Raw genomic sequence first — 15,048 nt, forward strand, 5'->3', positions numbered from 1 at the left:
ATTAACAAAGTCGCTGTGTGTAGAAAAGCTAAATGGCCTGAATGGGTGATGGATGGAACTATGAATCCCCATGACCCTTAGAGCCTTGTTGTCCATAGTTTGATGTGTTTTTTGGGTTTAGTTTTTTGGCAAATCACACTAAGGTGAGAGGACAGACAAGGAAACCCCATCCACCCAACTCCTGGTCACCCCACCTCCAAGCAAACCCATGACAGAAATATCAAGACCTAATCTTAAAGTCAGGCCTGTGTTCACTGGTGAGCACTTACTGACTTGTTGATCCTCATAGCCTGGGGCCACCATATGGGCTCATGAAGGGTTAGGTAATATTCTTGACAAGTATGGCATGGCTCCAGCTTGCTGAAGTGCTCCTGTCTTATGCCTGTTGATGGCAGGATACAGCCTGCTTACCAGGATAATTGCTTTCAGAAAATAGATGGAAAGCGGATTTCATTACAAAAGCTTCCAGAGTACAGAAATACCTTTTTCTCCTACAGTTAAATGGTTTATGGAAAAAAAAATATATATAAAAAAAAATTGAAGTTCACATCAAACAGAATGGTTAACGAGCCCATAATTATGGCTTCTCTGAAGGAACTCCTATTTGAAAACTAAAAGAAAAGCGGTAATGGGACAGAACAATTAGAAGCCACAGTTCAGTGGTAAAATGATTATGATTACACGGCACACTAAGCCAAGAAGCAAAAATGATGCATATTGGAATAAAATGAATATGAGAAATAGTAAGAGAAGAAAAGCAAAAAGGCACGACAGCACAAAACAATTGTAGTAAATTTAGATTCCAGATTCACACACACAGTTTAGCCCCTTCTATTCTATATTCAAGTAAATAAAAACAAAGGCCAGTTAAATCAGGGTACTTTTAAAGGAACACAAACAAAAGGAAAGCATTTACAACATACTGTAGACACTGCAGAATTAGACTTACACAAAGCCCAAACTCAGTCTAGTCATTTTGGAAAAGCAATCATTTAAAATTATGAATTCTGCATAGGGACTGGCCTCATATTGAGATGGTTTTAGGGACGTAAATAGCATGTTTTAACAACTGATATTAAAATGGCCCCCTCATAGTGGTATTTATATGCTGAAAATAATATTTGGGGTTTTATCAGCACAGGTCCAGAAGGTCAAACAACTAGGGCACTGAGAATAAAACACACACGTGTGAAAATTGTTCAAAATTCCACATACACAGTGATTTGGTTAAGATTTGAAGTCTGGTCCTTAGAACAACCATACCTCTGTGCCACCTAAGCCAGGGTTGTACTAGCATTAGTTAGGACAGAAAATAATGGACATATAATGTCTTTATGATTGTTTAGAACTTAAAGTATAAAATATGTCAAGATATAACAGAAATCATACAGTATCAGATTGACACAGTTTTTGTAGTGGATTCAGAAAAGATTCAGACCCCTTGCCTTTTTTCATTTTGCCACGTTGCAGTTTTATGCTAAAATAATTTAAATTATTTTTTTCTGCAACTCAAGCAACACTCAGAATGACAACATGAAAATAGAATTGAGACATTTTTGTAAATTTATTAAAAATAAAAAGCTGGAATATCACATTGGAATATCACATTGACACACATATTCAGGCTCTTTGCAACAGATAGATAGAGAGACAGATAGAGAGATACTCTTTGTCCCCGGGGCAAATTTGGCATGACACTTGAAATTTGTCTTATCTGCATTCCATTCTATTGACCGTCGTCGAGATGTTTCTACACCTTGTTAGGAGTCGACCTGTGAACCCCAGCCACAGGGGATGCACAAACCAGTGTGTTTAATCACACTTGTCCCAAGCCTAGATAAATGGGGAAGGTTACGTGAGGAAGGGCATCTGGTGTAAAATTTTGACAAATCAATATGTAGAAAACAAAGCAGATTTCCATACCAGATTGTTAGAGGCACGGGTTAACAATGGCCACCACCAATACTGTTAGTCAACAGGGTGCTGGCGGAAATTGGGCTACTGTTGGCTGAAGAAGGAGAAGAAGAGCGGTGAGATGTGTCTGATGTACAGCAGGTTAGGGTGATAAAGGATAAAGATGGAAATGTACTCACAAACGAGGAGGGTGTGTTGAGCAGATGGAAAGAGTACTTTGACAGGCTGATGAATGAAGAGAACGAGAGATTATGGATCATGTGGAGATACTGAGTCAGGAAGTGCAATGGATTAGCAAGGAGGAAGTAACGACAGCTATGAAGAATAGAAAAGCTGTTGGTCCAGATGACATACCTGTGGAAGCATGGAGGTGTTTAGGAGAGATGGCAGTGGAGTTTTTAACCAGATTGTTTTAATGGAATCTTGGAAAGTGAAGGGATGCCCGAGGAGTGGAGAAGAAGTGTACTGGTGCCAATATTTAAGAATAAGAGGGATGTGCAGAGCTGTAGTAACTACAGGGGGATAAAACTGATGAGCCACAGCATGAAGGTCTCACGTGCAATTGAAAAACCTAGTAACTGCCTTTTTTTTTTTTTTTTTTTTTTTAAACTTTCTGGAGTTACTAGGTCTTACCTGATGTTATAAAGGTAGTGGTTGGCGATGGCCAAATATATCTTAATTCTGGTCATAGCATGCTGGAATAAGCTAGTAAGCACACAGTATTTTACATACTGCAAGACAAAAACCTAGGAACTCCACTGACCAACAAGGAATGACCACCTACCAATGAAAACTTCGGATTACAATCATGAGATTTAAATGCTGCGACTGCGTGATTTAAATGACAGGCGTTGTTGATTCATAATAAAAATAATAATATTAAGTACATGAAGGTTGGGGAAAATGAAATCTAGAGATCATTAATTATAGGCTCTACATCATTTCCTCAATTTGCCGAAAACTTGAAAGATGTGACATGCTAGATTTTTCCATAGTTGGCGAGAGTTATGGGAAAGAGTAATGGAAGCTAGTTTAAGAAGGAAGGTGATGATTAACGAGCAGCAGTATGGTTTCATGCTGGAAAAGAGCACTACAAATGCGATGTTTGCTCTGAGGATGTTGATGGAGAAGTACAGATAAGTCCAGAAGGAGTTGTATTGTGTCATTGTAGACCTGGAGAAAGCATATAATGCATCAGAAGGAATTGTGGTATTGTATGAGGAAGTTGAGAGTGGCAGAGAAGTATGTAAGATTTGTACAGGATTTGTGCGAGGGAAGTGTGACAGTGGTGAGGTCTGCGGTAGGAGTGACAGATGCATTCAACATGGAGATGGGATTATATCAGGGATCGGCTCTGAGCCTTTTCTTATTTGCAGTGGTGATGGACAGGTTGGCCAACGAGATTAGACATGAGTCCCCGTGAACTATGATGTTTGCTGATGACATTGTGATCTGTAGCGAGAGGAGGGAGCAGGTAGAGGAGACCCTGGAGAGGTGGAGATATGCTCTAGAGAGGAGAAGAATGAAGGTCAGTAGGAACAAGACAGAATACATGTGTGTAAATGAGAGAGAGGTCAGTGGAATGGTGAGGATGCAGGGAGTAGAGTTGGCAAAGGTGGATGAGTTTAAATATTCGGGATCAACAGTACAGAGTAACGAGGATTGTAGAAGAGAGGTGAAAAAGAGTGCAGGCAGGGTGGAATGGGTGGTGAAGAGTGTCAGGAGTAATTTGTGACAGACGGGTATCAGCAAGAGTGAAAGAGAAGGTCTAAAGGATGGTAGTGAGACCAGCTGTTATATGGGATAGAGACGGTGGCACTGAACAAAAAACAGGAGACAGTGCTGGAGGTGGCAGAGTTAAAGATGCCAAGATCTGCACTGGGTGTGGCAAGCATCCATAAGATTATGAACGAGTACATTAGAGGGTCAACTCCGGTGGGACGTTTTGGAGGCAAGGTCAGAGGGGTGAGATTGCATTGGTTTGGACATGTGCAGAGGAGAGATGCTGGGTATAATGCAAAAATGGATGCTAAGGATAGAGCTGCCAGGCAAGAGGAAAAGAGGAAGGCCTAAGAGCAGGTTTATGGATGTGGTGAGAGAGGACATGCAGGTGATGGGTGTAACAGAGCAAGATGCAGAAGACAGGAAGACATGGAAAAAGAAGATCCACTGTGGCAAACCCTAATGGCAGCACCTTAAAGAAGAGGAAGTAGTAGTAGTTAGGAGTCCACCTGTAGTCAATTCTGCTAAATGCAAATGATTAGGAAAGGTGTACACCTGTCAATAGGGGGTCCCACAGTTGACAATGTGTATCAGAACAAAAATCAAGTCTGCAGAGGGGAGAGAAAGGATTGTGTTGAGGCGCAGATCTGAAGATGCATGCTAAAATTCCTACAGCTTTGCAAGTTCCCAAGAGCGCACTTACTTCTTAACTGGAAAAGATTGTGAACAACTATCCATATTACTAACCGAGAATAAACCGGATATGGACGCAGGTACATGGTGATGGGACCATGAGACATACTGTGCAGGCGCCTACAGCGCGCGTCTCATAAACCGCATGCGAAGTCTTATCCACCGCGAACGAAGGAGTCACGGCCCAAAAACGAAAGAGCTCAACTAACGTGGATGAGAAATGAAGCAACAACGCGCCCCATAGCTAACGACTAACGACACAGCCACAACAAAAAAGAGGATTCTGCGCTGCACCCCAGAGTCAAACGAAGAGGCTACGGAGGCCCCCACAGGTCCACAAAGATAGTACGGAAGGCGCGGGAAAGTACGAAAGGCCAGGCGCCTACAACGCGCTTCTGAATAGGACATGAAGCAACAACGCTCCCATAGCTAACGACTAACGACACAGCCACACAGAAAAGAGGATTCTGCGCTGCACCCCAGAATCACACGTAAGACAATACGGCGTCCGCAAAGGTCCACAAAAATAGTACGGAAGGCACGAGAAAGTACGAGAGGCCCAGGCGCCTACAACGTGCTTCTGAACTAAACGTCCACACTACACAGCATGGTCCGGGTAATGAGAATAAACGAACTCTCCATATTAAACGTACGGCATCCTCACACGTCCAAACCATATAGCATATGTGAATCACATTACAGTGATGCATTATTAACGGTACAACCACAGAAAACGCTCCGTATTAACAGTAAGTGCAATTATCCATATTACTAACGGTAGACAACGGATAACTAATGGAGTCGCGGTCACTGCTCCAAAACGATCCAGCTCAACTAACGGAGCTACAAAAGCGAGCCCGCATGGATAAAAACAATAGATGTAGGCGCCTACAACGCACGTCTGCAACCGCGGAAGCAAAACTGTCTCGGCTCCAAAACCAAACAGCTCCGCATGAACAAATACAATGTACATAGATGCCTACAACGCGCGTCAGAAACTGCGGAAGCACGGCAGGCACGGGTTCAAAACGAAAGACCACAACTGACGGAGATACAAACACGAGCCCGCCTGGATATAATCAATGAACGCAGGCGCCTACAGCGCGCGTCTGAAATGCCGCAAGCAAAGCAGGCACATATCGCATACATTCATCAATGTATTTCGGGTTACCCAACACCGGGGGTAGGCGAGCGAAGCGAACAGGGGGCGGAGCCCCCTTGTGAGTCTACTAAGAGTTGATCACTCAACCAAACTGAGCAATTGTAGGGGAAGGGCTTTGGTAACAGTGGTGACAAAGAACCTGATGATCACCCTGGCTGTGCTCCAACAAAAATATGTGTTGATGGGAGAAACATCCAGAAGAACAGGCAGCAATGCAACACTCCACTGATCACATGGTAAATACTTCCACGGAACTCTGCATGAAATTTGAAAAACAATCCCCTAAAGGACTGTCAGCCTGTGAAAAGCAAGATTCTCTGGTCTTATGAAACCTAAATTAGCATCATGACTGGAGGAAATCAGGCATTGCAATTCCATTCCAACAGTTAAGCATGGTGGTGGTGGAGGCAGCATCATGCTTTGGGATTGTTTTTTAGTAGTAAGGACTGGGGGAGCAGGGTTGAGGGAAAGCTGAAGAGGGCAAGGTACAGAGATATCCTAAATGAAAACTTGTTCTATGACCCTAAGCACAAAGCAAAGACAATACAGAAGTAGCTGTGGGAATGTCATTGAGTTGCCCAGCCAGACCCTTGACTTCAACCCTATCAAACATTGTTGCAGGGCCTGAATATAACTATCCGCTGACAGTCTCCATTCAACTTGACAGAGCTTGAGAGTATTCCTCAGTGAAGAAAGGCAGAAAATCCCCAAATCCATGTGCAAAGTTGGCACGTCATACCAAAGACGACGCCAGGCTGTAATAACTGCCAAAGGGGCTTCAACTAAATACAGAGTAAAGGGTTTGAATATTTGTGTCAATGTAATGTTTCAGTATTTTATTTTTAATACATGTGCAAGCATTTCTGAAATCCTGTTTTTGGTTTGTCAATCTGGCATATGGAAGATTGGTTAAAGTGAGGAAAAAATTCGTTTAAAATGATTTTAGCACAAGCCTGCAACATAACAAAATTTGAAAAAGAAAATGGGTCTAAATACTTTCTGAATCCTATATATGTGAATACAGCCAACAGTGGAAGTGAAACTGGTTCCCAGTGGATGAATAATTTGGCCAGGAATGCAGCAAACTAGGATTAGAAAGTAAACTTGGAGGAGAAGAAATAAAAAGAAGAACATGGAGCCAAGACTTTATGAGAACAGGCTGAAAGATTAAAAAATAAAATATTAGTGGAAGAGCCATGATAATTAGCATGAGTGCAGATTAGTGGTTACAAAACTGGATGAAAAACCAAAGGGCTACAGGTTCACTCTTCACCACAGAGCCTCAACTACCCAGCCTGCCTCTTGGTCTGCTTATGTTCCAGCAGCTTAAATATTAATTTCTGTGCACTATATGAAAATTTTGAATGATGTTTACTTTAAAAGGTGCTTTAGCACATAAAGATCATTTAAGTGGCATACCAGAAGTGCACTTTCATTTCACACTGAGATTCAGTTAAATCCTCTTAAGAGCTACATTGACTTATATGTTATACAGTCCAACCAAGCTCTCAGTTTCTTTATTTTTATTTCATAATACATTAATCATTTAGCCATCTTGCAAACAGAATACCATCAAGGAAAGCAAACAAAGCAGACAAGGAAATTCAAGGACAGTTTAAAAAAAAAAAAAGGCCTAAATAATGTTTAAAGAGTTGTCAAAGTTATCAATATTTATATCACTGCTTTCGATAGCAAACACTGAACACTTTTGCATAAAGGCATCTCTATTGTAAAACTGATATGAAGTGCTGGTGTGGTTGCTCACATTGCATTTTACACTCTAGCAATCATGACGGGCTTTTATAAAGTCTATCAAATTCTTAACATAATTTCCATCAATGTCATCCTCTAACCTTGTAACTAGATCTCAGAGTCGATGATGAACAAAAGCATCACTGCTGACAGAGCCACTGTCAGATTATTCTAAGAATGCCCCAAAAATGATATGCATTACCTTGCATCATAAGAAAGCACGAGGAAGTTGGGTAGCCATTTAGCTTAAGTCAGCTAGACTACATTTTCACTCTAATTTTCCTTATTATGCACTGTGTTACTGTAAAGTATTTTGAATTTGTGCTATATAAAAATAACCTTAATTTAAAATATATGCTTATACACAGTATATGCTTATTTATGTATTTATTTACATTTGAAGCATGCGCAGATTGAACAGTTTTGCCCAGGATCTTACTATCAGTTGGAATCTCACTAAACTAAATTGTACCTGCTCTTATATCTCAAGACAGAACTATTATGCTGTAAGTCTCAAATTTACTGGTACAGCAGGTCAAAACCATAAATGCACACCAAGAAAGTAGCACACAGATAATCAGAATCCATATATAGTTTTACAAACATACCTATCGATCCAGGTGGCACATACTTCAGTGCTACAACTAAATGTCCCCTGTTGCTCGCTTCAGAGACATCAGCATTCTGAAACACAGAATAGTTTTTTGTTAGGTCTACTGTATGTATATACAATATATGTATATACAATACACACACACAGTATATATAATGCAAATTGGGCTCACTCACTCACCAACAAAAACACTATTTCCCATTTACTTAAAAAGACGAAATTTGACAGAATGGTGCATCTAGAGCAGTAGGCATCTACTAAGAAAGAACATTTTGATATGTCAATATTTAGCAGTTAAAAAAAAAAAAGTAGAAAAATTAAATGCCAAAAATCTCAAAAATTACTTGACAGATTTGATTTAAATTTGGTGGTGATGTAGAAAAAAAAAGTTTCCTGGGATGTGTTTTATTTGTTGGTATTAGTTGTTAATATTGCTCTAGCAAACAGGACATTCCAAGGCACCAAGCCCCTAATTTCAGCACATTGCTCATTTAAAAAATACAGCATGCTAGTTTATGCAAATGAAGAATGTCTACAGAAGCAAGTGAAAAAAGCAAAGCTCAAAGAAGACATGTTTAATAAGTGCTTGCCAGGCACTGGGGCTGTAAGCGTAGTGAAGTTCATACAACTGACTCATTAGGAAAGATGTGTTATATATCACCTCTCTGCATCCTTTGTCATATCTGCAACCTTGTGCAAATGCCGAAGTGGGGACTACAATTCGCATCAGCCAATGCGCTGCCTCAAACGATTTAAATAAGAGCATCAACAAAAGTACCTTATCATCAAAGGTAGCAACTGCTGATATTTTTTTCCTCTGCCACTTAGAGATAAAAATTCTTCGTCCTAACAGTGAACGATCAACATTAAAAAAAAAAAAAAAAAAAAAATAGTGCCTAAACTTCAAAATGCCATTTTTCAGTATGCATTAAGAGAACAGGATGGTGTTTTTAAGTGAGTAAATGTAATTACTAGCTTCTTTTTTTTGGATAAACCCATTGTATACTGAAGCAGTACTAATTTTAAGTTTTGATGCCCATGGAGAGTCAAGATTTTTACCAGTTTTTAGCTTTGAATGAATCAACTTTAAAAATCACCTCTGTAAAATTACCGAATACCACTTTAATGCGGAGTTCTGCTGCTGTGTCTTTCATGCCAACACCACCAAGGACTGTATAAGGCATGGTCAAAACTAAGCAGCTGAAGTGAACTAATAGTATTAGCACCTGGTAAAAATACAAATACTATAGACAGAAAAGTACTTAAAAATTAGTTGTGTACTATTTCTAATATACCTCTGATTAACCAGAGGCAGTATTTCTGGGCAAAAGCAGGTAACATAGCTAATGTTTGCTGACAAATTTAAATGAGTTGAAGAACATGTGACATAGCATAAAATGATCAAATCCTGTCATACATGGTTGCAGACTGCTGCAGTCTATTCCAACAATACTGGGATCAAGGCAAGAAACCGATCTGGATAGGGAGTCCATTGCAGAGCACTCACACATCCGTACTCAAGGTGAATTTAGAGCTGCCAAGTAAACATGCACATGGCTAAAGACTGGGTTGTGGAATTCCAATTTGCAGTAGGAAGCTGGATTTAAGACGCAGCAGTACTAAGCATTGTGCCAGAATGCCACAGCAATGAAGGCGAGGTTAAAACTACTTAATCACAATAAATATTTATAACAAGGAAAAAGGCAGAAGCAAACTTAATTTATGAAAATCTGCAATGAGCATTATTTTCTGACCCATAGGTTGTAAAGTTACACCACTATGTCCTTAAGAAGCCTTGTGTATTTGGCCACATGAGGGCAGTATAATCTTGAACTTTCACTTTCAAAGTAAGCTATTGGCTAAATTTGTCCATAAATAAAAATGCAGTTTTGTACTAATTAAACCATTCAACATGGTTCTTTTAATTATTATTATTATTAGTCTTCATTCGTGGGAGAGGATATTAAGTAAGCAACGTATCAGATAAGCGTACTTTTCAAATATTTATACATACTGTATGTTCAAGTGACAGACAACTAAAACTCAATCAGTAAATAGCAGACTAGTTTTATCAGGTGATGTGATGTACTGTGTTTTTTTCTCCTCTTAACTTGCAGCACCAGTTTACACATTGGAAGGAAAACAGAATTGCAGTGCACACTGGCATAACAAAATCCTAATGCAAGATTTTAGTCTCTTTCTTTAATAATTTGGCTGTTTTAACCGTTTTACCCACTAAAATCAACACTTATAAAAGCTCTCTCCTACTGTCGTAATAAAGATCCTTTTTGTTGTCATCGAAACTTGTCAAACTAACACACTAAACATTCTAGAATTTTCTGTGGTCTCATAATATACTCCAGGGTTGCTGAACCTGCTTTCAGTCACTAAAATGCTGATCAGAGAGCTTGAAGCTCTTGAAGTGGAGTTTCCATCTAGAAGTCCCATGCAAGACCCCCACCTCAACAGGAAAGCTCAATTTATGGGGATTAACACTCAAACACCACTTGTAGTTACCGCAATCTCTGTTTTTTAGCAGACTTTCATTTTGACCCCGTTACATGCTGGACAGGAGTAATTATAAGTCTGGATTGCTACATGTAGTAGTAGGTCATAAGAGCATGCTATGAGTGAATGTAATTGACTTATTCCACACTAGCAGCTCACTGATAACTTACTATGTTATGGTGGCTGACAGTTTTTGGACATATGGCTTGCTGTAAGATTTACCTGAGCTTAATGGTATGGTACAACTTTTACATCATACCACTTCAGCATAACGGCTTTAATCTTTTTGTTTACTGTATTTGCCCTCAGTTCTCCCTATTCCATTGCACATTGTCTTATCACTCTATTACTGTTATCACACTATTTTACTCATTTCTTTTTATCTATTCTGCTTATACTTGGTCTTTAAGAGTCAAAACGCATTTCTTGCTTCTGGTAGTTTTTTATAAAGGCTTTAACTGGGAAATCTACTCTTGCATGTTTTGTGTATATAAAACATAGTATAAATAACAGAGTTAAATAAGACAATTCAATAGTATTTCATCTTTTATAGCTCTCTAATTTTTTACCTCAGGACGTGATTAAAAAAAGAAAGATCGGGTCCTCAAAAAATCCTAAAAGTAAAAATTTATACACCACATTAACATCTATATATATATATTTTTTGTCATTATTTTCGTGACATAACATTTTCAAACCTGGTTAACCAAATTCAGGGGCACAGAAGGCCAGAGTCTGAATAGGCTGCTTTGGGCACTATGCAAGAACCAGGCCTGCCGTGCCCATTCATCCACACTCACATCTTTGGTACATGGGGAGAAAATCCAACATACACAATGTGTGATCATGCAGAGAATGACCAGAGTTTGGGATTTAAACTTAGAACACCAGGTCTATGAGGCAGCAATGCTATCCACTCCACCATTGAGCCAGTCTTGCAATTAAATATTCAACAAAAAAATATACCAACAATGCTGAAGCCATGAAAGAGACTGTACTTAATGTATTCTGATGACTTTACCTTTGGCAGTAAGCTGTACCAGGTCAGGGTGTCATGAGTCCAGTCCCAAGTCTGCAAATCTATTTGAACTTCACCAAGAAATGCATTTCTCCCAAGGGAATCATTGTGCCAGACAGATAGATTCAGAGTCCTTGTCTGTAACTCAGTCTTAGACATAATATACTAAAATAGAAATAAAAAGACAGACATTCTAAATAAAAAAACTGGGCTTAATTTAATTATATATTATTATTAAAAAAATTATTGCTTAAAGGTTTTGGTAATTTTACATTTGTTCATGTTAATTGAACTACCATGTTTGATTATTATAAAAAAGACATCCTATACATATCTGGTTTCTTGCAGAAAAGATGTTAATATGCAAGTTAAAATGCAAGAATAACAAAGAAAAAATATTTATAAAAAAAAAAGTATGGTTCCACATTCTTCTTCCATAAGCACAAATTATAGTGTAATTCATCTTAAAATTATACATTGCCCTCATATGTAACATCTCATTTAAAATTGTCTATAAATACAAGAATTGATACAATTTTTGGACATCATCATCAAGCACCTGGTCATATACCTTGGGAATGATCTATATTTAGAGCATTTTTGATTAAAACTTAAAACTATCTATTGCCTTTGGTCAAACAGCATTATTCGAAGAATCCTAACCTTCAAACCTCAACGGGAAAGTCAATCCTTAATTTCTTCCAATTAAAGAAAATATAATTTTTTCTGTGAAGTACTGGTTCAAAGATTTTTCAGAATTTGGCAAGAATTCATTAATGCCGTTCTGAAACAGGGTCTCTGCCAAACCTTTTCCTGCTGTTTTAAGAAACTTCACACTGGCATCTTGCACTATTTAACTCTCCAGGTGGGGGAAGAGTGGTAAAGTTTTAAGTTCTATAGAATTTTTTTTTTGGGGGGGGGGGGGACAATTTTATCTATAACATAACAGGCAGCCCAAGTATCACTTAATCATTTTGGTGATAACTAGAGTCTGAATCAGGCTCAGAATTCTCTGTTATTACGGTTATCCCTGAGCCAGACTTGGGGTGATGTGTAATGATTTGCATTACAGTGTAAAGCCCGAATAACTCTAGGATAGTATTCTGTTGCTATCTAGTAGATGATTTAACATGTTGCAAAAATCATGAATGTTTCCATGCATTTTGTCACTCTAAGGTAACTCATCAATATTCAGGAGTGGGGCAGAGCCTTCAAACAATACACAATGGTGTGTGAATGAGAAGCTGTAAAGACAGGTTTAGAACAAACTGAAACTCAACCATTAGTTGAATCAACCAATAGTGATGAGAATGTGAATTGGTTATCAGATGAGTGTACACCTAACAAAACTGATCTACAGTATATGGCACTGCACAACCGAGCTGCCATGACACACAAGGTGAATTCAGTCCCGTGACGGAAATAGCATTGTGGCAAAAAAGGCAAAATGACTGCAATCACGTAAAAGGACAATAAAGACATTAGTCCCATAAGCACTGTTCATAACGCAGTAACTTGTCAATGTTTGTTTCAAGGGAAATGTGCAAGTCACTAAGCCTTGCACTGGGGGAACCTACGATAAAACATAACGTATGTTCATTGTATGGATCATGCACTGACATTTGACCCTCTTATGTGTAAAAAAACATTGAAAATTTTAAAAAGTGCACAAAGAAACATGCTTCTACCATCCCAATCATGACATCAAAACATGTCACACAAAGGCATGTGCTAAACTTGCATCAGTACAGCAGTGGACACTAGACATACTTTTCCTACTGCATTTATGTTGACATTTTAGTATTGACATGTTTCTGTAACATATAACATATTTTCTTGTTGATAAAAAATTCCAAATTTTGGCTCGTTTTTCCAGGGGTAAACATAATGCTAAGGAGGCAACCAAAAGACACTCCCTCAGGTACTGCTGATAACAAAAATTGAAAGGCTACCTTTGACTTTTGCATTATCTAAAATTAGTCCTCCTGGCATTGATTTCAAAGGCACTTAGATAGGAGTCATTTGGCTTGTTTTTTATTTTTGTTTTAATCCTTAAAATCTATAACCAGTTAACCATTTTGGAGGTGACATCTAAAGGAACTTTGTTATCTACTCATGTGAGCACGCTCTGTTTTAACTTGATCATGACAAGGGGTGAAACATCACAATGAAAAGCACAACTGCTGTCTAGTATGTGCATCATCAGATAAATGTATTGGAAAAAAACTAATCATGACTTTGGAAGTCTGTGACTGGGTTTCTGTGCTTAAAATGAAAATATAAATTCTGTATACAAGGAAAAGAAAGTTGTCACAAAGTGAACACAAAAGTTTAGATAATTAAGTTTTGCCCAGTTGTTTCAATCTTAACATGGCTAATTAATGCCCAATTTTGATTTTTATACACACACACAAAGAATTTCCACCAAACTTGCACAAAAAAATAAAGCTAATGGAGGATTTAGAGGATAAGCTATGCCAGAAGTTCCTTGTGAATGTCCTGCACACTTACAGTCAGAGACTCCCTATAGATAGGATTCACCGTATTCTTCTTCACAGATGTTTTCCTCTTGCTTAGACGGGATCGGTCTGGATAGAGGTAGGTTTTCACATAACTGTCAAAAGAGATTAGCATATTTTTAACCCATTTAAAAGCTTTTACTATCAGCATCAGTTTGCTTTGCCCATAAGCAGCACTAATTTACTGATATGATGACTAGTCGATTAAACATCAGCTTATGTTTATTTTCTGCTTTTAATGAAACAGATGAACTTCAGTTTTAATAACGTTTTTATATTCCAGATATACATTGATATTTATATCACATGAAACAGGGGAAAAAATAGTTAGGAAGGGTATTAACCATCAACAAGTTTCAGACCTAAATCTGGAAAGTTATAACCTATATCTTGCGTGTGTGTGTGTGTGTATATATATATATATATATATATATATATATATAAAATAAATAAACATGATGAGACTGGAGAAATTTTTGTATCACCAGATTATGTACTGCAGAGTTGCATTTATTCCTCGAAACATCTCTAAGATCTCATTGTATCAAGATTCTGAGTGTTAGAAAAAGAAAATTAAAAACAATTTTACTTTGCAAATCAATAAATTAAATGAGTGAATGGTTGATGAATAGCACCTGTAAATCCATGTATTTCAGAAACTTTTAAATTACACAAAAAATTCAGACCGTTATCTGTCTTTAATAAGTTGGTTTTGCCTTTGACTGGAATGATGTACTCAAACTAAAACTTTCCACCTCATGAATTTAATTTAAAGCAATCTTATTTAATTAACTGAATCTTTACAAAGCTCAAAGCACCTTTCTTCTCATCGATCTTTCACTATAAAAAGGCAGACATATTAACAGGACAAGTGAAACGACATAAAGAAGCGGTCAAAGCCTCTTGTTAATGTTGTAAAGGCCATCGATGAGGCCAGATGTGCTAGAGATTTAACAAGAAAATACTTTTTTCAATGAGGTTAAGGTGTTAGACAGACTTAAAAGAAATTGATTCAGTTAACAATTGAAAGCAACTTTTAATGGTGTTGGAATTGTTAAACCATCACATGCCATGAAAGTAGCTCTGTTTGGTTGTGAAAAGAAATAATCAGCTGATTCCCCAAAGATAGTCTCCTATATGAACCTCT

General features: G+C 38.1%; 1 protein-coding gene across 3 annotated transcripts in view; it reads right to left on the reverse strand.

The window, feature by feature from the left end:
- The window catches only part of LOC114648645 (synaptotagmin-like protein 2), a 554,437-nt gene that overhangs the window by 26,595 nt on the left and 512,794 nt on the right, over positions 1-15,048 (reverse strand). For all 3 annotated transcript variants that reach the window (XM_051925337.1, XM_051925335.1, XM_051925336.1), the window contains 3 exons: positions 13,894-13,996; positions 11,386-11,547; positions 7,852-7,927 (listed from right to left, as the gene is read on the reverse strand). In XM_051925337.1, coding sequence (XP_051781297.1) covers positions 7,852-7,927; positions 11,386-11,547; positions 13,894-13,996 — 341 coding nt within the window. The remainder of the gene's footprint in view (positions 1-7,851; positions 7,928-11,385; positions 11,548-13,893; positions 13,997-15,048) is intronic.

This window comes from Erpetoichthys calabaricus, chromosome 3 (assembly GCF_900747795.2).
Source record: "Erpetoichthys calabaricus chromosome 3, fErpCal1.3, whole genome shotgun sequence".
Classification (NCBI taxonomy): domain Eukaryota; kingdom Metazoa; phylum Chordata; class Cladistia; order Polypteriformes; family Polypteridae; genus Erpetoichthys; species Erpetoichthys calabaricus.